This window comes from Astatotilapia calliptera, chromosome 12 (assembly GCF_964374335.1).
Source record: "Astatotilapia calliptera chromosome 12, fAstCal68.1, whole genome shotgun sequence".
NCBI lineage: Eukaryota > Metazoa > Chordata > Actinopteri > Cichliformes > Cichlidae > Astatotilapia > Astatotilapia calliptera.
Genome location: NC_137433.1, coordinates 1,328,195 through 1,355,556, shown reverse-complemented (window position 1 = coordinate 1,355,556; position 27,362 = coordinate 1,328,195). Strand labels below are relative to the sequence as shown.

Below are 27,362 nucleotides of genomic sequence, written 5' to 3'. Positions count from 1 at the left end.
CTCTTCCACGTTAAAGAAGTCTATAACAATCTGTAACCATGTTTTTACTGCACAATCAACAGTCTGACGCACAGCCGTCTGATACACGCAACAGTAAAAACTGTTAGAGAAAAATGTGTCTTTTAATAACAACTTCTTTCTTTATGCTGATTCTACATTAGGGTAGAGAAACCGCAACACGTTGCAGCAACACGTTGCAGCAACACGTTGCAGCAACACGTTGCAGCAACACGTTGCAGCAACACGTTGCAGCAACACGTTGCAGCAACACGTTGCAGCAACACGTTGCAGCAACACGTTGCAGCAACACGTTGCAGCAACACGTTGCAGCAACACGTTGCAGCAACACGTTGCAGCAACACGTTGCTTCTCCTGAGCACAGCTGTGTGTTGCCTCAACAGTGAAAATCATGTAAATTAAGATGAGAAATTAATTGATTGACTTCTGTAAACGCATCATATTATATTCCGAGGTGTTTTTAAGGTATGAGTGTGTAGACTTATAATAAACAATGCATGATAATAATGCTGGTTAATAAACTTCCCAACTAGACACATAACGATGAACTGTTGAGTGCAACTTTTATTTCTGTGCTGAGGTATTTAATCTTCATGCGACTACTCTTTAAAAACGATGAAAGAAGCCTGTGTAAACAAACATAACCAGTTAATATAAAAACCAGTTAATCTGACACACCGGAAGTCGTTTCGTGTTGGCGCGTGCACTGTGCTGGAGGTTTCAGACGCGGTTGGTCGCTGCTGGGCGAAAAGCTGTTTTTGGACTTTCTAATGTGTATTTTTACTTTCTTTTTTCCGTCTCCGCTTTAACTTCGCAGGTTTCGCTCTGAAACTATAGTTTCATTAAAACGGATCTTCATCCGGGTCGGAGCAGACGCAAAAGCTTACCTTTGTCTCAGGTTCGCAGGTAAGAGGAAGTCATTCAGAAAACAGCATAAATTTTGACATTTTAAAAACACTTCATACCTTTAATGCACGTTGTTTCTGTCACATGTCGTCTAATAATCATTTGTATTCTTTTGCTTTGTGTGTTTAGTCTCTGCTGTATGATAGTTTTGTTAGCCTCCACTTAAAGTAATGTAGTCAAGCTAGCTCCCACGTGCTGCAGCAGAGAAGTGATTTCAAAATAAAAGCGGCGAGCTGGCCAGCGTGATTTCAAGATGAGCAACGAAAAAGATGAGATACAGACTCATGCATAAATACAACAAAGGAATATAAATGTATGCAAAGGTAATAATTAGAAAGTAGCATTGATGCACATAATAAATTGGAGAATAAGACTGTGTATTAACATTAAAAACAGTCAAGTAGTGGTTTCTGAGTTCAGCGTGGACGTGGCTGGAGAGTAAAAACTGTTCAGGAGTTGTCCTGTGAGAGTTAGGTCGTTTGGAGGTGTGGCCCCTGATTGACCTGAGGTGCGTCTGGAGGGCAGGGGGTCAAACAGGTGGTGAGTGGGATGTGAGGGGTCACCTGTAACAGCCCTAGTTTTCCTGAGACAGGAGGAGCTGATGATGACCTCGAGTGGTAGCAGCGGGCAGCCATTGATTTTGGTCAGTGTTAATGAGCCTCTGCGCAGCCTCCTTGTTCTCTTTTGGCCCCTGTGTACCAACACCAGGCAGGAGGAGAGCACGCTCTCCACTGAGGAGTGGTGGAAGGCCAGCAGCTCCTGGTCCAAGTTTTTCTTCCTCAGGACACGGAGGAAGTGCAACTGAGGTTGGTGGCGACGTAGGTGCCCGAGAAACCTGAAGGTGGAGACAGTTTCCACCTGTTTTCCATTTTTAATGAGAGGGAGTGGACTCGTCTGTGCCTCCTGAAGTCCATGATGAGTTCTTTGGTTGGATGTTCAGTTTCAGGTGGTTTTCTGAGCAGCAGCAGGACAAATTCTCTACCTCTGCCCTGCACACTGTCTGATGTCTGTTAGAGATGAGACCAGTCACGGTGGTATCATCGGTATACTTAATGATGACGGTGGTCGGGTGGGTTGGAGACTGGGGCCGGTTGGTGAGGAGGTCTTTGGCCCAGGGGAAGGTGGCAGAGGGGATGTTCTGGTGGTCCAGTTCGTTGATTTTTGGGATTTTTGTGTTAAACGCTAAACTGTAGTCGACGAGGAGCATCCTCACGGAGCTCTTCCTGTTCTCCAGATGGCTCAGTGCTCTGTGGAGGCTGATGGTGATGGTATCCTCTGTAGGCTGGTTTGCTTTGTAAGCAGACTGGTGGGTATCGAGACAGGAGTGGAGGCTGAAAGCCTTTATTGTCATTATACGCAGTATAACAAGATTAAAAAGCAGCTCCATAAAAGTGCACATATGCTAGCACATTATAAGAAAGCCTATAATAAAATAACCATAAGAATAATATAAATACACAGCACAAGAGTGACAGAGTTTGAGCACCGACAGTTTAAAACAGACATGAGTTCAGAGAGATTTCAGTGCAGATTACTTTGGTGCAAGGTTGAGTTTGGTGATAGCTTTGGGGAAGAAGCTGTTCCTGAGTCTGTTCTGGCCCACATGGATCTGAAGCGCCTGCCAGAGGGCAGTAGGTTAAAAAGATGGTAGCCGGGGTGGGTAAGGAGGGCAGGGTGTTTCTGGCCCTGCTGAGACAACGGGAGTTATAGACGGCAGACGAGGAGGGCTGTGGGCAGTGGATGATTCTTTGTGCTGTGTTCACCACCCTCTGCAGTCTCGTCCTGTCTGCCTCCGTGCAGCTGGCGTGCTGCACTGTCACTGCATAGGTCAGCAGGCCCTCGATGGTGGATCTGTAGAAGGTCACCAGCAGTGTTTAGTTGCTCCTTCCTGAGGAAGTGTAGCTGCTGCTGGGTCTTCTTGCCTCCACTTGCTCTACACATTCACCGTTTATGTGCAGGGCGGCACAGCCTGAAGTCCAGGATGAGTTCCTTGGTCTTGGTGATGTTAAGTGCCAGGGGTCTGTAGGTAGTCTGTGATGTGCTGAGACACTGAAGTAAAGATGCCACTGAAGGCTGTGAGGTGGGAGTTGGTATATTCTCATTAACTATAGCTGCCTTTCCCAGCAGCAGGTTGGTTTTTCTAGTCCATGCTAGTTCCACTTCTTTGCCACTGATGTGCACTGGTGTGTACATCCTTCTTTCTCCTGAAGCAGATGATCACTTCCTTTGTTGTCTTCATATTGAGTGGAAGGTTATTGTCTTTAAATCACACTGCAGCTGTGTTGCACTTCCTCCCTGTAGGCAGATCAGCCTCACCACCGATGTGTCATCAGCAAATCTGACCGTGACACTGGTGTTATGTGATGGGGTGCAGTCATGTGTGTACAGGAAAGGGCTTAACAACAACCTTGTGGGGCTCCAGTGTTAGAGCGGGGGCGTGATTGGTGCTCATCCAGACTGTTAGTCAGGAAGTGCTTCATCCAGAGGCAGATGTTGGTCTGTTTGCCCAAGTTGGACATTTTGAAGAAGCCTGCTGTACAGGGTGGTGTTAGCAGCACACGCAGCAGCCATGCACATGTCCCTGGCTGTTCGATTGCACTGCAGTTTCCATTTTAAGCTATAAATGCTGACAGATTTTGCCTCAAAGTTAATGCGGTGCTGCAGTCACAGGGTGATCTACCAACAGTAATAATAATTTACTGACAAAGATGCAGCAGGTTCACTTCAGTGATAACCAGCTTTCTGCCAAGAGGAAGAATGATCAGCTCGAAAATCAGCAGACCTGAGGGAGTGATGTCAGCCTTTCCAGAATAATCCGGTGCAAGCTCAGGTTCCTGCTTCCCTGTGAAACAGCAGGGCAGTGTGTACAGATGAGAGGACGGTGAAGGAAGATGTTTCTTATAGATACAGATACAAATCTGTGTGCACTGTGCAAAGGGCTCCGAGGATTAAGACACAGATGCCGTATTTATCCAGAGAGAGCAGCGCAGATCTCCTTTTGAAAGTCATTCCTGATAAATCCTAACACTGTTGTTTTCTGTATGTATCATGTTGCTTTCTTCATCCACCCTGACACTGCAGTGTCACGTTTGTCTGCATGTGTTTGATGTTCACATTCAGTGTAGGTGGCAGCATTTGTGTCTGTGCTGTATGTGGAATGGAGACTTTGAAAAAGCACTTCATCATAGGCACAACTATAACCATCTACTATAGTGCTGTTCGATATAACGATGTATATCAGATGACGATATAAAAACATCTGTCGTTTCATTTTACGCTATCGTTTGTTTCGTGGTGTCGCAAAATAAACTGTTTACGGCAATATTTGTTCATGGTTCTGATGTCACTGTAGTGGTTATATTAATAAAGTTCTCTCTTTCTCTTATATTTAATAGAACCACACTACAGACGGACAAGCGCCTGTTTTTATGCGTTGTCGTTAGCAACAACGACGGTAACACCATGGTGTGTCCGCTTGTTTATGTTCCACATAAACCTTTCACAATAAAGCTCAAGATCCTGTTGAGACTTTTCAAAATAAACTGAATCACGTGAAAGAGCAGATTATTTACGGGTGAGAAGTAGAAAAGAGCCGCCAGGTGCTAAAAAATAAAGCTTAGACTCAAACGTTAGAACAGGCTTTCCCCGCAGCACGCTGTGTAATAAATACAAAGAAAACGGCGCCGTTACAACTTATGTCTAAAAATGTGTAGTTTCATGCATCGGTTAAAACACTCGACTCCAGCTACATGACGCACAGCTGGAAACACTTCACACAAGTCGAGCTGCTCGAGATTCACAGAACTTACAGAAAATGTTACATTGTTGTGATTTATATCGTTATCGGACGATAGATGTCTTATATCGGGATATGAGATTTTCGTCATATCGCACAGCCCTAATCTACTATACACTTAAAAAAATGAAGCAACATGTTGAAACACATCAGATCTCGATGGGTCTTGATGTCACTCATGTGCTTGTATGTATGGCTGATACGGTCCAGGCGTGCTCTTAATGAGATGATGGATGGTGTCCTGGGGCTCTGCTCCCAGAGCTGGACCAAGGCATCACCCAGCTCCTGAACAGTCTGAGGTGCAACCTGGTGGATAAACTGAAACATAAAGTTCCCGAGGTGTTCTGTTGGATTTAGGTCTGGCAGCCACAGAGGCCAGTCAATGGGTTCAATTCCTTGATCCTCTAGGACATTGGTGTCCAACTCCAGGCCTGGAGGGCCGGTGTCCTGCAGGTTTTAGATGCGTCCTTGATCCAACACAGCTGATTTAAATGGCTAAATTACCTCCTCAACATGTCCTGAAGTTCTCCAGAGGCCTGGTAACGAACTAATCATGTGATTCAGGTGCGTTGACCCAGAGTGAGATCAGGACACCGGCCCTCCAGGCCTGAGTTGGACACCCCTGCTCTAGGAACTGCCTGGATACTTGAGGTTGACCATCGTCGTGCACCAAGAGGAACCCTCGACCCACTTCATCAGTGCACCTTGGACAGCAGGTCCAAGGAGTTCATCCCGATACCTAATGACAGTCAGGGTGCTAGTGGCTAGCCTGTAGAGGTCTGTGTCCCTCCGTGGACATATCCCCAGGCCATCACTGACCCACTGCCAAACCAGTCATAGTAAACGATGTTACAGGCAGCATAAAGTGGCTCCTCCTTCCACGTCTGTCTCTTACTTTCAGCTGTAGTTACACCCATTACTGTAACAAGTGCAGTGTGTTACTTTGCAACAACTGTCCGTGTTATCCTCACATTATTGAACAGAAAACGAGGCTGCATTTCATGTTCCTGGAGCTTCTTATCAACAGTGTCATGCATTTTAATGTTATATTATAATGATTACATGTACCTCATTTACAATGAAACAAGGAAAAATGCAAATAAAAAATTTCTACACATTCAGGCAAAAATCATAAAAATCCCATCCAGACTTCTGTACTTGGTGTACGTAGGAATATCTAAGGACTGGCTACTTGTCTATACGCAGTATTTAAATACTTGTGTTGACCACCTGTGATGAAACCAGTATGTGGCCTGTGTCCAGTTTAGCTGGGACCTTTTTCAGATGGAGGAGCTCAGTGAGGACTGCAGCCTGAAGGATGACATGGTGGATGGGGACCTGGGTGATGGGATAGGAGTCACAACAGCACTCAGCTCCACTAGGATGAAGAGTGACAGAGTGAGCGGTCGCTCAGAGAGTCGGCTGCTCAGGACAGACCCGCTGCAGTGCAGCAGTCGAGCAGGAGAGGCCGTCTGGACTCCTACAATAAAAACTGCAGAGACACAGCAGAGAGCCCAGCGGGAGCTGTCATACTTTGGTAACACTTTCTAACATGTGTTTCTTACTGTTGTACAGAAGACACCAAAGAATATACACCATATCAGCACATTTCACCATTTTTAATTATAACTGGATTTTTTCAGTTGGACGTGAAGAAGCTTTTTGGATCAGCAATGAAATGTCTTCAAAGAACATCTGAAATCTACTCATTCACTCAACTTAGCAGTTAAACATCCTGTCCCTGTGACTCACATCTCTGGCTTTTTAGAAATATTTTACATAGTGTTTCAAATGTTATCATACGACACTAGTTACACAGCTACGCTAGCTAGTTTGGGTTCTGCAGCCTCTGCTCAGTTTGAACGTCTTTGACTACACTGACAATGTTGTCTTGATAAAAGAGCGTCTTCTGTGACTGTATAGGCTCACTCGTGGACCTGTCTAAAGACGAACTCAAGGAAAGACTACAGGAAGCAACTAAGGTAGGACAAAAGTAGAGCTAATGTAACTAATGTTGTCAACTTGATTGTAGCCTGGAAACTAACAAGTGCTGCTTCTTTGTTGGCAGATGATAGATGGACTATGCTGTGAGCTTGATGTAGCACACCGTTACTTTGAAGGAAAATATGAAGCTCTGAAGATTCTGCAAGGCAAGGTAGAGCAGCACATTACAGCTTATAGTAGCTAGCTTAACTTCTTTGGACTCTATTAACAATACTTTTAGGACTTTTGCAAGACATTACGCCAGATTGAACCAAGTTTTAATATAAATTATAAAAAGAAAACGGAGTGAAATAAAAGTTTGATTTTAAAGGAGAACATGACTTAGTGTTTGGGGAGAAACCGTGGATGGACAGATCGATCCGCACTGCAGTAAACGCCAGGACCGCCTCCCACAACGCGGGTCTCGCCACTGGCGATATGAGCGCCTACAAAGTGGCCTCATACGGCGTGCGGCGCGCGGTGAGAGATGCCAAACGCAGGTACCGGGAACGTGTGGAGTCCCGCTTCCACCAGGGCGACACACGGAGTATGTGGCACGGACTACGCACCATTACGGATTACAAAGCCAGGGACACTGCGCCGATCAACGCCGACTCTGCATTCACCAACGAGCTGAATCGGTTCTACGCCCGTTTCGAGGTTAGCCAGGCGGCTAATGCTATCTACCGCCTGACTACCGAGGACAGTGATGTCATCAGCGAGAGACCGGTGACCAGCATCGCGGAGCATGACGTCCGAGCGGCACTGAGGAGAGTGAACACAAGGAAAGCGGCGGGGCCAGACGGCATCACCGGCCGTCTGCTGCGCTGCTGTGCTGACCAGCTAGCAGGTGTGTTCACTTACATCTTCAACGAGTCCCTGGCGAAGTCTGTGGTCCCCACATGCTTCAAAAGATCCACCATCATCCCTGTGCCCAAGAACAGCAAACCCTCATCCCTGAACGATTACCGGCCAGTTGCACTGACCTCAGTAGTAATGAAGGTGTTTGAGAGGCTGCTGAAGAACATCATCTCCTCCTCCATCCCAGACACCACAAATCCGCTGCAGTTCGCCTACAGATCCAACAGATCCACAGAGGATGCCATCGCCCACGTCCTACACACCACTCTCAGCCACGTGGACAAGAAACAGGGTAACTGTGTGCGAATGCTGTTTGTTGATTACAGTTCAGCGTTTAACACAATAGTGCCCTGCAGACTGTTCACAAAGCTGAGGGATCTGGGACTTAACAGCCGTCTGTGTGCATGGGTGTTGGACTTCCTCACTGGCAGAACTCAGGTGGTGAGGGTGGGCAGGTGCTTCTCCAACAGCATCACCATCAACACAGGAGCACCTCAGGGATGTGTCCTCTCGCCACTGCTCTACTCCCTCTACACTTCAGACTGTGTCAGACTGCAGTCCTTCAAGTATCTTGGTGTCCACATCTCCTCAGACCTGACATGGGCTGCCCACATTCAGGTCCAGACCAAAAAGGCTAGGCAGCGCCTGTATCACCTACGACAACTGAGGAAGTTCAGGGTCTCTCCAAAGATCCTCAGGATTTTCTATACAGGCGCTGTGGAGAGCATCCTCACACAGAACATGACATCGTGGTTTGGGAACAGCTGTGTGAAGGACCAAAAAGCTCTCCAGAGAGTGATCCGTACAGCAGAACGCATATGTGTGTGTATATATGTATGTATGTATCTGTGTATATATATATATATATAAAATAATTCAATAATCTTAAAAAAAAAATAAAAAATTCTAAGAAGTTATCAAAGAAGAAGGGATGAGAAACAGAAATGTATATGTATATATATGTTCTTCCTCTACACCCCCCCCCCCCCCCCCCCCCCCCCAAATTTTTGCACATGTCGAGGAGCGTGTCAGGCTACATTTCACTGTGTGTTATACTTGTATAACTATGCATGTGACAAATAATAAAGAACCTTGAACCTTGAAAGCCTGTTGTCAAGAACAGCATTAAGACATTTCTTGTTGTTGGTCTCCAGGTTTGCACATATGTTAGAAGGATTCTGGGCCACTTTACAGAAACTCTGAATCCTTTAGGTTTCTTGGCTACTGGGTGGCAACTTGAAGCTTCAGCTTCCTTCATAGGTTGTTCTGTAGCATTGAGGTCTGTAGATCACTCCATGACCTTAATATGCTTCTGTAGCCATTCTATTGTTGCCATGGCAATATGTTTTAGGTCATTATCATGCTAGATGATCCATCCTTGACTGATCTATAGTGTTCAGGCTTGGGAAGGAGGTTCTCGTCCAAAGTTTTACAGTACGCTCCCCCATCCATTGGCGTGTCGATGCTGTGAAGTGTCTTCTTGAGCAGAGGAATTGCAAGATATCAAATATCACAACCCCCTTGGTTCTGCCTACTTTCCCTCTCGTTACAATCCGACTACATTTCTCCAGTCTGAGTGACATTCTATATCACTGCTTTTGATCGTACTGGTATGGATCAGTGAATCCACGTCTCGTCCACTTCTGGAACACTGCTTGATCCATGTAGAGGAGTCTTGTTGGTGATCTTAGTGAGGGGTTCAGGCTATGCAGAGCAGCAGTGGGGACACAGCATCTCCTTGCTAAACCCCGAACTTCATGGCTACTTGAAGTGTTGTTCGTCACATTCCTATTGAGTTCTTGATGAAGGCTCTTGGAGTCCTGTTGATCTTATACAGTTCTATGAATCATGACATTATTATGTGTGAGGCGCTGAGTGATAGGCTTACTTTAATCAATCCAGGCGCTGCACAGTTTGGTGTGTCTGATCTGCCAGTTTGTCTGAATTTAGAAGGAAATCTTGGGACATCCGTGCCTTTATGTCTTTAAGACATGTTGGTAGTTTAACTCATTTGTGTCATCTGTTTGCATAGATGATTACCATTCCTGTGTGAAGACTCACGATTAATATACAAAAACTATCAGACAGAATTCAAACCAGTGCATCACAGTTCCTTTAATACACACATTGATGGTTTGGAGGAAGTTAGTTAGTCATTGGAAAAGAGAGAGTCTAAACAAATATAAACACTTATTTAAGCCCACAGATTTATCCAGAATAACCAAACGCAATTAGAGAAACTTTATGGCTCGTGTGTTTGAAATTAAAAGATTGACTTTACTTTGAATTAAATTATTTTAAATTTCATTGCACAAGCAGTGCCTGCCTTGTGTGCCCTCATAGAACACCACTGATTAAAAAGTATGTGCACGTCATGCATTTAATGTAAGACTGAGCCGTATGTTTCACGTGTAAAAACATTTTCCTTTAGTCAGACTGAAACTAGTTTCTGTAGTTATAAACTGCATAAAAGTCCCACAGAAATCTGTTGATGACTGAAAACTATTGTGTGTGTTGTTCACAGGCCATTCTTGACAAAGCTACAAGTCACACTAAAAGTGTGCTGCAGAAAACTGAGGAGAAAGCCAAAGCACTCGAGAAGGTAACGTCATTTCTGGTTTATATAAGAGCAACTCAATTAAAAGTACATAAATTAAAAAAATATATAAAAGAAACTCAGATAAGGTTGTAAGGAATCGATCTGTTAGTGCTAAAATTCTTCTTTCCTGCTCAACATTCATGAAATAAGCTATTCCTGTTTAACACAACTCTTGTAAAAAGGTTTTTCCATTTGCAGTTACATGCTGACCAGAGGTTATGTTATCAAGGGGGGCTTTTGCCCCCTGTAGGGTCTCCCACAGCAAATTGGTCCTGGGTGAGGAAACAGTCATAGAGCGATTCAGAAGACCCCTATGAGATCAAAGGAACAGTTCACCCTGCCTAGTATAACATTACCGGGACCCTAAACCTAACCCCGGGAGGTTGCTCACGGGCGAACATCTGGTGGTCGGGCCTTAGCTTATGGGGCCCGGACTGGGCACAGCTCAAAGGGGCATGAGCTAGGGCTGCTCGATTATGGCAAAAATCACGATTATTTTCACTGAAATTGAGATCTCGATTATTTGACGATATTTATTTAACAATAACAATGTGTTGGATAATGACTTTAAAGATTGTCAAAAAATAATAATAAACAGTGCAAATACTGATAACAGTGCAAATGTTTGCAGTATAAGAAATAAATGAAAAATGTAAACATCTGTGTTTAGTGAGCTTTGCAGTGTTGCTCTGTGGTGCAGCTACAACACCGTAGCAAAGTTTACACACTGTGTCTACTTGGTGCACGTCTGACTCCGCCAACCCATAATGTTTCCACACCACTGAAGTTTTTTACCTCTCTTTTCAACCAACAGCAGTCACTCTCCTCTCCAAATAACTTCTGCTTAGCTTTCCGAGCTTCCCTCGGGTCCTCTTAATCAGCGGTCCCCAACCCCCGGGCCTCGGACCGGTACCGGTCCGTGAGTCGTTTGGTACCGGGCCGTGAGAGTTGAGGCTCAGGTGTGAAATGTCTGGTTTTCAGGGTTTTTATCGGTTTTCAGCGTTATTTTGTTATCGTTTTTATCGTTTACTCGGTTTTCCTGGGTCTTTTCATGTGTGTTATGAATAAATTTTCTTTTTTTCGGTACTGGTACTAGTTTTATTTTGTTGTATTTATCCGCGACACCTTAAAGGCCGGTCCGTGAAAATATTGTCGGGCATAAACCGGTCCGTGGCGCAAAAAAGGTTGGAGACCGCTGCTCTTAATTGTTGTGACGCGTGTTCGAAATGCAGAGAGGTGCGCTCGATTTGCCACACGGAGCAGCGCGAGAGTAAAGCACGAGGGAGGGGCTAAAAATCGGCTCAGTCATTTTTAATGTTCGATTAATTGAGCAGCCCTAGCATGAGCCTATCCTCCTGAAGCCCCACCACCCGCAGGAGGTGCCGTAGGGGTCGGGTGCAATGTGTGTTGGGCGGTGGCAGGAGCGGAGGCCCTGGCAGACTGATTCCTGGGTACAGACACTGGCGGTTGGGACATGGACTGTCACCATTCTGGTGAGAAAGTTGTCTGAGTTAGTGCGTGAAGTTGAGAGGTACTGGATAGATATAGTTGGGCTCACTCTCCAGTCTCCTGGAGAGGGGCTGGACTCACTGCACTGGGTGAGAGGCGGCGGGCTGGCGTGGGTACCCTAGTATTCCCTCGGCTTGCTACCTGTATGTTGTGGATTCTCCCGGTGGATGAGAGGGTAAGCGCCGAATGACTGCTCAGAGTACCCGGCCTTCTTGGGCGGGGTCCTTGAGGGTGCCCCAACTGGGGACTCTGTAGTCCTACTGGGAAACATCAACGCTCATGCAGGCAATGACAGTGAGACCTGGAGGGATGTGACTGGGAGGAACGGGAGCAGCATTTTGTTACAGGACTTATGTGCAAACCAAAGTTTGTCCTTAACATGTTCAAACATAAGGGTGTCCATAAGTGCACGTGGCAGCAGGACATCCTAGGCTGCAGGTTGATGATCGATTCTGTAATTGCATCATCAGATCTGCGGCCATATGTTCTGGACACTCGGGTAAAGAGAGGGGCTGAGCTGTCAGCTGATCACATCCTGGTGGGGAGTTAGATCAGGGGGTGGGGAGGATGCTGGACAGACCTGGCACACATAAACGTATAGTGAGGGTGCGCTGGGAAGGTTGGCAGAGGCTCCAGTCTGCGAGATCTCAAACTCACACCTGCTTCAACAGCAGTTTGAGAGAGACTGGCGAGTCCCACAGTCTTATCCTTGGGATTAATCTTGACAGGGCAGCAGCTCTGATGCACAGGAAGTTTACCGCCTTATCTCCCATTTCAAAAATAACATTGCTTTGTTTTAAGCAATTGAGTTTCAAACTTGGATGTTGACAAAAGATTCAGGTGTTGATCATACAGAGTGGGAGAAATGGCATATTGTGTGTACATTTCCAATGGTTGATTCAAAAGCCAAGTTGTTTTGTCTGTGTTGACCTTTTTTTGTGGTGAGAGGGAAAAGAGATGGCCTGCTCCCTCAGATAAAGTGCCTCTCAGGGGTATCATTTATCTGAAAAAAGATTTCCACCAAGAAAAAAATCTAGGGTTGGTAAGTAAAAAGCAAATTTATAGTCATCCCAGACAGGTAGACCCTCATCAGCATAACTGGGGAGTCAAAAAGATGAAAAGATGCTGCCACAAAAGACCCAGAATCTCCAATCGAATGTGTCGGTTTAATAATGGCCCCCTCTTGAGTGAAATACATGTCCCATCCAGGATCTGGTAAGACGAGAGACCTCAGAAGGTTTAAGGAGGGTTTCCCCCCCAGCTGTCTCAGGTGTGAGAGCGCCCTATCTGTCTTAACTATCCTGTTAACTCCCCTAACAGGCCACGAAACAGTCCTGCAGCCCTGGTTTTATGTTACACATCTATTCTTGTACAGGGATGACAGACTCGTGCTGTGATGATATAAGTTGGAGAGCCTCCCTCTGCCAGCCCCGCCCCCACTTCCCAAATACCCTGTATGAGATCCCTTTAGAGCTCCCAGTTCTTTGAGCACAGAGATGCCCTTCTCAGTGCACCTCCCGCTGGTTGTGATCCAATCCTTCTGACAAAGATGTTGTGAGGTTGTTCTAGGGTGGCTGTAGCCCAGATGGTAGAGCAGGTCACCTACTGTCTGCTCCAGTCTGCATGCCAAATATTCTTGGGAAAGGTACTAACTCCCATGTTGCTCTCCAGTGCATCCATCAGAATATGAATGGGTATGAAAGTTAGACAGAAAGCACGTAGAAACAGCGTAGAGGTGTAAATGGGTGTGAATGGGTAAATGAGGCAAGTTGTGCTTTGAAAGGAACCTTTTTTTAATCGCAGTGTAGCATCAAGTCAGTAATGGGATGGTGATCAGGTCAGCTATGTAGCAGAGGGGGTTGTTAATCAGTTAATAGCACCAGAGGGACAACAATGAGAAAACCCCCAAAACAGGAAGAGTCTACTGGTGGAGACCACTGACTTTTTTTTCCTCCTGATTTTTCAGATTTTTTTAGTTTTGCATTTTGCAGCGATCACTGTCTCTACTAGTAGCATGAAGCAATACGTGGACCCTACAAAGGTTGCACACGTAGCCCCACTCCTCTAGGATGGCATATGTATACGTACAATGCCAGAAGCTTTGCTCTGTCTCCCATCGAGAGTATGGAGGAGATTCAAGGAGACAGGATGCAACTCTAGAAGAGCTGGACAGGGCCATAGAAGGTCCTTAGCCCATTAGCAGGATCAGTATGTGCTTCTTTCTGCCAGGAGAAACAGGAAGAGCACAGAGCTACAAAATGACCGAAATGAACAGCCGGTGACCGACCAATCAGGACCAAACTTCATGACGTCCTCTAGTGCAGCGGTCCCCAACCACCGGGCCACGGACCAGTACCTGTCTGTGAGTCGTTTGGTACCAGGAAAGAGGCTCGGGTGTGAAATGTATGGTTCTTATCATCAACTCTGTTTCCCTGGGTCTTTTCCAGTTATGAATGAATCTTCTTTTTTTTGGTACTGGTTTTATTTTGTTGTATTTATCCGCGACACCTGAAAGGCCGGTCTGTGAGAATATTTTACAGATGAGAGGAGGTTCACCCTGAGCACATGTGACTGAAGCAATGGAGAAAGACATGTTTATGTAACATCGTTCAGCGTGACTGGTTTGGTGGCATATCCATGGAGTACACAGACCTCTACAGGTCATTAGGTACTGGGATCAAATCCTTGGATCCACAGACATTGTCATATGCTGGTGCAATGATTCCTGTGTTTCTCCTGGTGCATGACGACGCCCGGCCTCATGTGCTGAGAGTGTGCAGGCAGTTCCTGGAGGATGAAGGGATTGACACCATTACCTGGCACCCACGCTTGCTTGGCCTAAATTTAGTAGAACAGCTCTGGGACATTGTTTCAGTTCATCCAGCAGGTATCATCTCAGACGACTCGGTTCAGTGAGGCCCTGGTCTGGAGGAGATGCTGCAGGACACCATCCATCATCTCATTAGGAGCATGCCTGGATGTCATTGGGCATGCACAAAGCACCTGAGAGCCAAACAAACTACCGAGCACTGTTTTGAGTTGCTCAATGAAATTTCAGACTGCTGCATAATTCTTTGATTTTCGAGGTGTCTTTGAAATCTACCCTCTACAGGTTGAATTTCATTTTGATGATGTGGCATCCTTTCATTCTTAACACATTATTCATGTCAGCATAGATATCAGCATGATGTTTTTCCCCTACTGACATCTGAAGTGGTCCTTTTTTTCAGCAGTGTACTAGCAATCCAGCGTTAAATGGGAATTGCTCTCTGAGAGCATTTTTATGTTGTCAAAACAAGCATGAAAACTGTTAAAGTTTAACCACGTCAAGGAGACGACAGAGTTGATGTGTTTATTGTAACAGACACCGACGTCATCATAGTATCAGAAAGAGTATGAAATGTGGGCGATTAGACTGTACATTTGAAAACTGATCAGAAACTGCAGATAAATCCTTCATCGCTTGCAGGAGGTGAACAGTTTGCAGTGGGAGCTCAGCTTCTCTCAGGCTCAGATGAAGAAATCTGAGCAGTCCTGGGAGCACAAGCACAACAGGTCAGATTAACTCTGCATACACTTCTGTCTCTGGTCTCTTACCTGCATCATAACGCTGCTGCTTTATGATCAGAATGTCAGGTGAGAACAAGATTCTGACTGACAAGTTGCAGGAGATGGAGAGTGAGAGCCAGCAGCTCCGAGCAGAAAACTCTGGTAAATGAGTCCAACACATGTAGATGCTTGTATAAGTTATATGTGATGCAGAGGGTTAACGTGTGTCTGTCTGCAGCCTTGAAGCGACAGTACGTGGAACTTCTCTCCATGCTGAACGTGAAGGAGCAGAGAATTTACCAAGCCACCAAACCTCAGTACAGCCTGGACACCGAGTCAGGTGTTCTGGAGGTGAGAGACGATGGGGGAGGTCGCTGGGTGGGATAGCACGCTGTGATTCTCAGCAACACAAAAGCTGCTTAAAGCATTTGTGCTGATTTGAATGTTGTTATGGCTCATCTGCTTTCTAGCATTGACTCTTTGATGCAGGAAGTCACAAACCGATCAACATCAGCACAGCTTGACTCTCTTCCATGTACACTTCTGAAGCTCGTGTAAAAACAGCTTAATTTTGATCTGTAATCGTTCATTTAGGAACGGAACAAGAATTTACCCTACCAAAGAGCACAGCAGGGCCAGTAATAGGTAAGGGTTTGTACACCTCAGCATCTACACCCAAATCTGTGAATGCAATGAGAACGAGGCGACGTAGGGTCGATGTCATAGATGTGTCTGCTAAGAATCTCGGAGCAGTTTGACTCTCGGTGACCTCGACCTCAAGGTCAAGCTATCTGAAAGGTTTGTGGATACAAAGACTCGAGAACGAGGTGATTTGAAATGATACCATAGGTGTGTCTACGAGGAGGGCGAGGGTCCACACCAAACATCATATCAGAAACAATAAGACCTTCACACTGTTTACCTGAAGCGTGTTTACTGATTGCATGTGTTGTTACACTGAAAGGTGAATGTGTTGTCATTTGTGTTGAACAGCTATGATGAAATAAAGTTTGTAGCCCCTCACTTAATGCTTTAAAGCAATAAATAAGATCAAATATAACAAGTAAGTCGTTATGTAGTGAATAATGATCAAATAACAAACAGTTTTGCAGTTATAAGTGTAACTGTAGCAGGAGACCACGCTACCACATACAACAGGTAACCAGGCTGCAGCTTCCAGGTGTTTCACTAAATAAGAGGAATACGTTATTAGATGCACAGCTGGTGTGTGATCACTCCCTGAACCACTCTGCCACAGCTGGGCAACACAGTTAATTATCATTAACTTGCACTTGTACTCAGTCGTATCCTTTCTAATCTCTGTTTTCCAGTTGACTGTACTGGGAGCCTGCCAGTGTGCGTTTGATACTGAACCGTGTCCATGTAGTCGGACTGCTGCTGCCAGCAGGAAGCAGTTGGTCCAGTTACAACAGGAGGTAAACGTCATGTAACTCTGTCACTGCACCAAGTTCCAACTTTTGTTCTATTCGGGTCAGTTATTATCATCTATGTATCGTTCAGTTTGATTCATGGATTTAAAAAATGTTGAATAATCAAAATATTGGTTTTGGAACTGGTTAAAAATATAACAACAGCTCGTGTCAGAACAAACAACCAAACATCCTCCAGCTTCTGTCTCCTGAGGGGCTCCAGGCAGGGATGCCCACTCTCCCCTTCACTGTTTGCAATTTTTATTGAACCACTAGCAGCAGCAGTTAGACAGGCTGCAGTAATGAAAGGCATCAGATGCAAGAATGTAGAACATAAAGTCAGTCTCTGTGCAGATAATGTGTTGCTTTCACAAACCAATCTCTCTGAGATAGTCACGCTAATAAACTCTTTTTCAAGAGTTTCAGATTATTCAATAAACTGGTTAAAATCTGTAGTTCTTCCGTTGAATTGCTCCTTCCATAATTCTTCTTCTGCCCCACTGCAATCTGGAAATATTAAATACTTAGCTATTAATGTTTCTACTAAGCTTGCAGATTTAACTAAATTAAACCACATCCCAGTTCTAAAGAAAGTAGGAGACGATCTGGCTAAATGGAAATCTCTACCCATATCACTCATGGGAAGGGTCGCTGCAATAAAAATGATTGTCTTGCCAAAAATAAATAAATTATTCTCACTGATCCTGAGTGAACCATCACCAGACTGGTTCAGATCTCTGGATTTGTCCATTTCTAAATTCCTTTGGAAAGATAAACCCGTGTATCAGATTAAAAACACTACAAAGGACCAAGGACAAAGGACTAGATCTGCCTAACTTTCAACAACACTTCTTAGCCCACAGGCTTCATCTCAGGATGGTTTAAACACACCCTCTTAGATGAGCCCTGGGCAGATGTAAAACTTTGCACTAATCCAGAGATTTCAGACCATTTATCAGCTCAAACATCAAACGACATGATGCTTTAAAAGCATCAACATCAGCTCTTCTCTGACAGCATGGTGGGAGTTTGTAACAATGACGGAGTCTTCATGCAAACGCCTATCTGGAACAACCCTGACATACTACAGAACAATGATATGATAAACTCCCAGATTGGAGTTGTAAACCCCACCCCAACCAATCACAGCAGATGGCCCCGCCCCTCCCTGAGCCTGGTTCTGCTGGAGGTTTCTTCCTGTTAAAAGGGAGTTTTTCTTTCCCACTGTCACCAAAGTGCTGCTCATAGGGGGTCATATGATTGTTGGGTTTTTCTCTGTGTTATTGTAGGGTCTGCCAATATAAAGCACCTTGAGGTGACTGTTGTTGTGATTTGGCGCTGTGTAAATAAAACTGAATTGAAAATAAAGGAATTAAATACTTGGAACATATATTCAAAGGAACAGATATTATTCCGTTTGGCAGTAGTTATACAAAATGTGTTTAACAAGAAAAGACTTCAGAATATCAACTAATTAAATCTATAGTAAAAAAAGAAATTTAAGCCTGGTCAAGTCAAATTACAACTACCACCAAGTGCAGTATAATTCCTTAATTTCAAACCCCCTAAATTACTGTCTAACATATATAGGACACTCTATAAAATCAATGAATCAATATGCCCTCCTGTTGCAAATGGGAGGCGGATCTATCAGTCAGCTTAGACCAAAACTTCTGGTCTCAACATGTTTAAAACCTTTCAAGTGATTAGAAATCTACAATTACAATACGCAATACTACACAGAGTGCACCACACAGGTCAGCAGATGTTCAGCAGGGGTTTTACAACAACTGCTTACACTGTCAAAACAATATACATGACAATTGCCTCCACGCTCTAGGTTCAGAGGTTTTGGTGAAGGATATGTGAAGACTTATCAGAGTGTCTGAAATGCAGCATTCCAGCCTCCCTTTTAGTTTGCTTATTGGGCAACTTATTATGTCCCTGTGGAGATGAATACAGTCCACATGGCTCTCACTGTCCTCATGACGGTCCTCATGAACTGGTGCACCAGGCCTCCCCCGGCACCTGATCCAACTCACCATCAGATAGTGATCAGTCGACAGCTCAACCCCTCTCTTCACCAGAGTGTCCTGCACACATGGTCGCAGCTCTGATGACACAATTACAAAGTCATTCAATCATGATGTTCATTATGGACAAACTGTAACAAAACGGCGCTCGGGTTCAGATCCAGGAGGCTGTCCAGGTCTCACTATCATCGCCCAGCGTTGAAGTCTCTCAGTATGACAGAGTCCCCAGGTGGAGCACCCTCAAGGACCCTCTCAAGGACCCTGCCCAGGGACTCCAAGAAGGCTGTGTACTCTGAACTGTCGTTTGGCGCACAAGCACAGACGACAGTCAGGACTCGTTCCCTGACCCAAAGGCGAGAGAACAAACCCTCTCATCCACTGGGAGAAACCCCAACATACAGGCAGCAAGCAGAGGGGATACTAGGATACCCACCCCACCGCCTCTCACAAAGGGCAACTCCTGACGGAGACAGAGTCCAGCTCCCCTCCAGCAGACTGGTTCCAGAGCCCGAGGTGTGCTTGAGGTGAACCTGACGCTTTCTAGCCGGTACCTCTCAGCCTCACACACTAACTCCTTCCCCATCAGAGAGGTGCCACTCCATGTCCCAGTCGCTAGTTTTGGTAGTCGGGGATCAGCACCCCAGGGCCTCCACTCCTGGCTGATAAGGTAGCGATTCACGCTACCTTATCAGCCAGACCAGGGACCACGAGCTTCCCCAGTCCCCCAAACCCCTGACAGGCCATCACCCTCCTCCCCCTCCCTTTCTCCCTCCTCCCCACACCTGAAATTCACTGAGGAGATGATGGAGCGGTTCAGTGCTGGGCTCAGATCTACCCCCCGGCCCTTTTTGTCCCCCATAAACCCCCCACCAGAGCAGCCAAAGGTTCGTCATCGAGCCCCACCCTCAACAGAGCAATCGAAGTCACATTGCCCAGCCTCGCCCCCCTTAGTTCCTCCTTACCACCTTCATGCTCTGTCTCCGCAGTCTGATGTGTGATGTGTGGAGGGTCCGGGCTGTGAGGATTATGGCAGTGGTGACTTTTCCCAGGAGAGGCTGGGACCCTGTTTACTAGAAGGTTTTAAAATCTCTGTACTTTCAGGTGACAGGAGACATGTGGCCTGGTCAAAACACAGAGAGCTGCACTCTAAAAGATCTTTAAACATAGTAAACATACCTTGTGTGCCACAGACTGCTCCCAAACACGAGGGGACAAGTAATACCTCTAAAACACTTAAGTTGGCTTTATTAAACGTTAGATCTTTAGCTGGGAAAACATTTTTAATTAATGATTTAATCACTGAGCACAGCCTTGATTTTATGTTTCTAACTGAAACTTGGTTGGACCAAAGTAACAGTGGAGCTGTTCTCATCGAGACGACCCCTCCTAACTACAGTTTTATCAGTGAGGCCAGGGTGAGCTGGAGAGGAGGAGGGGTTGCTGTCTTATTTAATGAATCATTTCAATGTAAGCAGCTATCTCCTGGAAGTTTTCAGTCTTTTGAATATGTGGCTTTACAGCTGAAGGCCCCATCCAAAGTTGTGTTTCTTAATGTTTAGAGGCCTCCCAAATACTGCACAGACTTTTTTAATGACCTCAGTGAACTGCTGTCTGTGATCTGTGTTGATTTTGACTGTGTAATTATTGCTGGGGATTTTAACATCCATGTTAAATCCAGAGCAGTTTCAGTGCTGTGGTTCTGTCTGAATACAGACAGAACCACAGCACTGAAACTGCTCTGACCAAAGTGTTTAATGACATATGTCTGAATACAGACAGTGGAAAAATGTCAGTCCTAGTTTTACTGGATCTCAGTGCAGCATTTGATACAGTTGACCACAACATATTACTCAAACGACTGGAGAACTGGGCAGGTCTTTCAGGAACTGTACTAAACTGGTTCAAAACATACTTAGAAAACAGGAAATACTTTGTATCAATAGGTAACTTCACATCTGAGCAGACAAGTATCACATGTGGAGTTCCCCAAGGTTCCATCTTGGGACCCCCTCTGTTTAACATCTACATGCTCCCACTGGCACAGATTATAAAGAACAACAAAATAAACTACCACAGCTATGCAGATGACACACAAATATATATCACAATGTCACCAGGAGACCGAGGCCCTGTACAGGCTCTTGGTAAATGCATTGAGGAAATTAATGACTGGTTGTGCCACAATTTTCTCCAGCTAAACAAAAACAAAACTGAAGTAATAGTCTTTGGCGCCAAAGAAAAACGATTACAGGTCACCAGAGAACTTCAATCTATACATCTAAAAACCACAAACCAGGCGAGAAATTTGGGTGTAGTGATGGATGCAGACCTAAACTTAGAAAAACACATTAAGACAATAACAAAGTCAGCTTACTATCACCTCAAGAATATATCAAGGATAAAAGATCTGATGTCTCAACAGGACCTGGAAAAACTAGTCCATGCATTCATCTTTAGTAGGCTTGATTACTGTAACAGCATCTTTACAGGTCTACCTAAAAAATCAGTCAGACAACTACAGCTCATTCAGAACTCTGCTGCTCGAGTCCTCACTAAGACCAAAAAAGTGGACCACATCAGTCCAGCTCTGAGGTCCTTACACTGGCTGCCTGTCCGTCAGAGGATAGACTTTAAAGTTCTGATGCTGGTCTATAAAGCTCTGAATGGTTTAGGACCAAAATACATCAGTGACCTCCTGACCCAGTATGAACCTTCCAGATCCCTCAGGTCATCTGGATCCGGTCTTTTATCAGTTCCCAGAGTCAGAACCAGACACGGAGAAGCTGCATTCAGCTTTTATGCTCCTTATATCTGGAACAAACTCCCAGAAAGCCTCAGATCAGCTGAAACACTCAGTTTATTTAAATCCAGGTTGAAGACTCACCTGTTCTCAGCTGCATTTGAATAAAGCACCAAATCCACACTTTAAGCTTAAATTTCAAAACTTACATTTAACTACTGATTTTATCTACTGTTTTTTAATCAATTTTAAATCATGCTTTTTATTGTTTTTGTTTTTTAATGTCTCTGTAAAGCACTTTGAATCACCTTGCTGTTGAATTGTGCTATATAAATAAACTTGCCTTGCCTAATATACATATACAGAAGATCATTCAACAGCTACTGATTAAACTCAGATGAGACATGAGTCTTAGCATACATCAAACCTAATAAATCAACATACAAACCACATTATTAACATGATCAGTCACCATATTATGACTCACACAAGAAGGTTTTTGTATTCCTGTGATTCCTGGTTGGTGGTTGGACAGCACGTCCCTGTCTTAAGAGGGCAGACCTGGCAACATATGACATTACTGGAGTTTAGCAAAGTCCAACATTTTCAAAAATTAGATCTCCCCTCATTGGTCTACTATCATTCAAACTTAAAGGAAGCCTTAATATTTAGGAACAGTCATCTCTTCTTATTCCAGAATTTGGTTTCCTTTCTCTTCTTACTCGCTTAAATATATTTGAATAAGATATTCTCCCCAGGACCCCTCAGAAGGGGGGCGTCCCAGTTTTTGTTTCATCTGTTGTCTTTATCGAGGTTTTCTCTTGAGTGTCAGTCATTAAGTAGTTCCTCTTGCACTCGGTGCACCGTGTTCAGGGTACATCGGTGTCCACTGTAATGTTTACCGTGGTGTGAAGCGTTAGTGTTTGTATGTTTTACAGCTGGATGCTCAGCGCTTAAGGAAAGAAGAGGCCTTGATGGTTGCAGATGCTTTTCGCATCGCCTTTGAACAACAGCTGAGGAAGCGAAGTGAGGAGTTCCTGCTCGTAGCCGAGGCCAATATTAAGAAATCAAATCACTCTAAAGCTGAAGGCAAGTCTGCTGTCAACATAACGTCCTACACTAACTGGATCGTTTGCTTTTGGACTGGTTCTGGGTCTTCTATAGCACCTTTCTACTCTTCTGAGCACTAAGAATTTTACACAACTTGTGCATTCACCCACTCACACACCAACTAACATTCACACGCATTCATCCTCCGATGGATGCATCGGAGAGCACTTTGGGGTTAGTATCTTGCCCAAGGATATTTGGCATGCAGACTAGGGGAAGCCAGGAATCGAACCACCAACCTTCTGATCAGTAGATGCCTGAGACTAGGGCTGGGCGATATGACCCAAAATTCATATCTCGATATTTTTTAGCTGGATGGCGATATAAGATATATCTCGATATATTTTTTTAAAGCCATAAAGTAAGAACAAAAAGAGAGTTCTTAGTCAAAGCTGTGTCCCAGATGTCACACTTTTATTAACATAGAGCAGATGTACATAACATTTTCTCAAAAATAAATTATGAGCATTTATTAAATAATAATGCTCCATAAATAAAAGAAAACAATGTTGTTTTTGTGCATAACAAAAAGCTCACAATTATTAGGTGTTCACACAGCTGGTCAGAGAAACGACTCTCCCCCGACCCACACAGAATCAGCTGCAATAACTAAAGATACACATGGACTTGATTTATTATTTTAGGTGAAAAAATAAAAATAGTGCACAAATACTTAACAAGGTACTAAAGAAGTACAAAGACAAACACTGAAACCCCCCAAAAAGCTCAGAACAGAAGCTGCCACTGATGCGCCTCTCGTGGCAAAGCAAAAACTAACTTGTGTATTGAAGCCACGCAAATTTGACCTCCGTTCAAAATAAATGTCGATTTTTTTCCGTGGAATAACTTTGGACAAATCAGACACAGTCACTGATGGAAGCAGTTTGTTTTAAGTGATAGTAATTATGCAGAGGACGGTGGACATTACGCTCACTTGTCTTCATTTGTCTGTTCGGACATCAAAGCTAAAGGAAGCTGGCACGGGAACGTTTGCACTGCGACAGTGAAAACGATGTAAACAAATCATGATACAAATGCTTCTCAATCTGTTTTGTCTACAGGTGCCAACAAGAGTCCTTTAATAAGTGTAAGTAAGAGGCTGAAGGCATTGCTCCCCTCTGGTCTGGAGATGAAGATGCCTGATGAACATTTAGAGACTCTCTACAAGCTGCTGGACTTGGTTAGTATCTCGTCTAAGATCTTGAAAGAGATCGAGGCCCCACCGCTGCTCAGCTTCTTCTGCAAAAATATTTCTCTGTGATAGAACGGTTTCATCAAGAAATGTTAATTTATAGAAAAACTCCGAAAATTTAAATACAAATGCTCGTCTGTAACCTGACAACGAAAGAAGTCCACTAGTGACCAACCGTCTGCAACAAGCTCTGTGGGTGGGCCTTTGTAACAAATGTTATTTGACTTTTAATACTGTGTTTTCTGGTGTAGCTGAACGACAAGGAGGAGGCCCTGGCCCACCAGAGGAAGGTGAGCATCATGCTAGCCCACAGCGCTGAGGAGCTGCAGAGACAGTTGCATATGGGTTCCAGTTGCCAGCTGCAGGACCCACCAGAACCCAGGATTCAACAGAAGCAACCCCAAGCTCCACTGGAGAACCAGAGCCAGTCTCAGAAAACATCTGAGACATCAGAACCTGAGGTTGAAGTGTCATCAGAGTGCAAACTCCACAGTCCACCACAGCTCTCTGAGTCCAGGACAGAATCAGAGGGTGTGTGAGGCTCATCAAAGACTAGCAGTAAGGTACTGGCTAATTACAGGAGCTGCAGCCAGTTATCGTCCTGATCTCCCCACATGAGGAAATACACTGAGGGTTCTGTCTGAGCACTCGGGCTTTACTCTGAAGTCCCAAACTGTGACAGGTTCATTTGTGACCTGTCCAGAGTATACCCCAGTCCTATCATGGCTGGAGATGCATTATATGTTGCATTGCATGTTCATCCAATATTATAATTTTATCTTAGTCTGTAAAATCAATTGCTTACACAACACATAACACAACATCAGCTCTTTGCAAGCATTTGAAACCAAGGCTAGCGACGGCCCAGAGTGGCGTTAATGTCTCCTAAGCAAAGCTCTGCCATCCCAGCCAGGCAGGCCGTCTGATTATCAACCTGCCTGTTATGCAGTCAGCCTCATAGAGCTGAGATAGACAAAAGTACTGGGCTACCTCGTTGCCTTTGAATTCAGGTGTTTAATTCCAGATCTTAGCCACGCCCTCTGCCTTTATATTTCATCCTAGAGTCTTTCTCACTGAATTTGAGGGTGATACTGTAAGGTTTGATCCATGATCAAAAATTTCTTCCTCCTAAATGGTCTCTAATCAGCTGTGAGTTGTGTAATTGCAGAGTGAAAGTGGAACCACACAGTCATGAAATGACAGCATGCAGGAAGTTACAGAGCAGGTTCAGCGAGTGCTGCGATGCCCACTGTGTAAGCGTTGCTGTGTCAGTGACGCGTGAGCTCTCCTGGCATGCATATGAACAACATGCAGGAGTGTATGCAGCTGCTGTAGGTGTGACACGTAGGCTCTGGGGCCATCGTGGCTCAAGAGTTGGCAGTTCGTCTTGTAACCGGAAGGTTTCCGGTTTGAGCCCCGGCTCGGACAGTCTCGGTCGTTGTGTCCTTGGGCGAGACACTTCACCTGCCGCCTGCTGGTAGGTGAATGTGAGAGTGAATGAATAGTGGAATTGTACAGCGCTTTAAGGGACCTCGAAAAGCGGCATATAAATGCAGTCATTATTATTATTATTATTATTCTTGTACTGTTGTCCACGTTGCATCTGTGCAGATTCTAAAGCATGCTGTGGCTTCTCCTTTGCTCACACACAAAGGTCAGCTGGGAAACACTGGGTCCTGCTATGATGTTATTTTGACACTCACCACCTACTTAAGCATTGTTGTACAGACCATGTATCAACAAGCTTGAGTGTTGGCTTGGCTTCCAAAGTCCCCACGTCCCGATCCAGTCGAGCTACAGATCAGGGATCGAGTCCATGCCTCGACAGGACAGGCAGCTACAGAGAGGCACCAACACAATATGAGGCAGGTGGTTCAAACCTGACCAGTGTAGGTTAAAGCACTGAGAACAAACAAGGAAAATGAACATACATGAAAACTCGATTATGATCTGGACTTTGGCTGATTCCTACAATCGAAAACACGTGTTTGGGTTGCTGGATCAGCTGTTCAGGTGAAGGACAGGTTTGTTTTTAAGCTTGAAGATGACATCTGTCGTTTAACCTGAAACTGCAGCTCAGGAAGTAACCAGCAGAGGGCAGTGTTTGTGTGTGCGTCTCTGTGCGTTCATGGCTGTGGTACCTGCAGCTTCCAGCTTTGTGTCACTGAGCTAACACTGTGTTATTGACATCTCTGTTCATCTTTACAAAATATCAGTACTGTAACCCTGAGATATCGACATTACAGTTTAATTTAATGCAAAGAGACGATCGTTTATGGTGGATTTCAAACTAAAAACAGTCAAAATGTTTTTATTATAGTTTCCAAAAATGATAAGTGAACCATGTGATACTCAACCACAGATGTTTGTTCCTGACAGCATGAACATGTCGTTTAGTTCCTCATCATGGTGCCACATACTTTGAGGTACCCGTCACTACACCCGAATAACAGCTGACTCTGCCCGTTTCATTGGTTTTTACATTTATATTTACACCAAAGGAAAGACGAGTTACAGCCCTGCATTTCTCAAACTGCTTCACTGATTCCTCATTTTTGCTGATAACGACTTGCACATAGTTCAGTATACACCAGTGCAAACTGACTTTGTGGATTTTAACCATTGAAACATGTGAAGTTGACTGTTTTTACATTTGTATGAAGTATACATGTCTTCACAAAGAGCGCGGTGGAGTGATTTTCAGCTTTGAAATTAATTACTGTTAAAGTAAAACTTTGAAGGATTGGAGAGCGAGCAGTGAAACCTGTAATCTCCAAATCTGTATTAAAATGATTTGAACAGAGAAAGAATCAGAGAAGTACAGAAAAAGAGCTTTCAGGGGTTAAAACTCTGATACGAACCTCGTGCAAAAGATGTTATATGTATAAATATATGCATGTGTGTGTCTCTCTGAGACGTTCACAGCACATCTTGTTTGTGTACAAAGTAAATCAATAAAATAAATGTTTTTCTTGACTCTTTGCTCGAAGTTCCAGCTGCTGCTTCAGCAAATGAAGCCAATAAGACAAATGTCAGTCATCACAGTTCACCAGTGACACCAGTGACTGGATTCTTTAATCAGCCTGTGACTACTTCCTGAAGTGATAGCTAGCATCTGAACTCTGTACTGTGTCATTTCCACCTCCTGTGTCTGCCCCATTAGCTTCAGATAATGGCCAAGCTTTCCACACAGGCTGGCCCACAGCCTTGGAGCGCTCAGCATCACTGATTGCAGGCATTCTGGGAATTGGACTGACAGCAACCAAATAAATGGAATGAGAACTGAATTGCAATAGGAGGTAATGCTATGGAACAAACACGCTGTAAAAGTGAAAGGAAATCAGCATGTTGCAACATTTAGTCATTATTATTTCTATTTATTCATTTATTTGTAACTGAAAACATCCAGGACAAAACAAAAACACCCTGTTTAAAAAACAACTGTGAAAATGATCATGTCACTTCATTTTATCCTCCACTGAACCATCTGCTGCACACTGACAACATGTTTCCCTTTGAAATGAACCAAGTTCATTTTTTAAAATTCTTTCATTGGTCCTTCAGGTAAGAATCTCATTTCTAACCGAGACCTGACATCATGGCAGCAAAGCTCAAACACACTTGCACCACATAACT

At 44.5% G+C, this 27,362-nt stretch overlaps 1 protein-coding gene across 2 annotated transcripts; it reads left to right on the top strand.

Annotated features, from left to right (window-relative positions):
* The first annotated feature begins 698 nt into the window (after positions 1-698).
* ccdc125 (coiled-coil domain containing 125) lies at positions 699-26,702 on the top strand. 2 transcript variants are annotated; one of them, XM_026188174.2, is made up of 12 exons: positions 699-924; positions 5,989-6,257; positions 6,644-6,702; positions 6,789-6,875; positions 10,089-10,166; positions 15,142-15,227; positions 15,301-15,383; positions 15,460-15,572; positions 16,553-16,657; positions 22,363-22,513; positions 23,596-23,714; positions 23,978-26,702. In XM_026188174.2, exons 2-12 carry the CDS (start codon positions 6,005-6,007, stop codon positions 24,263-24,265), a joined length of 1,422 nt encoding a protein of 473 aa, XP_026043959.1. In that variant the 5' UTR covers positions 699-924; positions 5,989-6,004; the 3' UTR covers positions 24,266-26,702. The 2 variants fall into 2 exon arrangements, with proteins under 2 accessions (XP_026043959.1, XP_026043957.1); XM_026188172.2 differs by having other exon boundaries at positions 5,984-6,257.
* Positions 26,703-27,362: the final 660 nt, after the last annotated feature.

Coding starts and splice junctions, on each gene's coding strand:
- ccdc125 (XM_026188174.2), top strand. CDS start 6,005: ATGGAGGAGCTCAGTGAGGACTGCAGCCTGAAGGATGACATGGTGGAT. Junction 6,258..6,643: donor GCGGGAGCTGTCATACTTTG/GTAACACTTTCT, acceptor GTGACTGTATAG/GCTCACTCGTGGACCTGTCT. Junction 15,228..15,300: donor TGGGAGCACAAGCACAACAG/GTCAGATTAACT, acceptor CTTTATGATCAG/AATGTCAGGTGAGAACAAGA.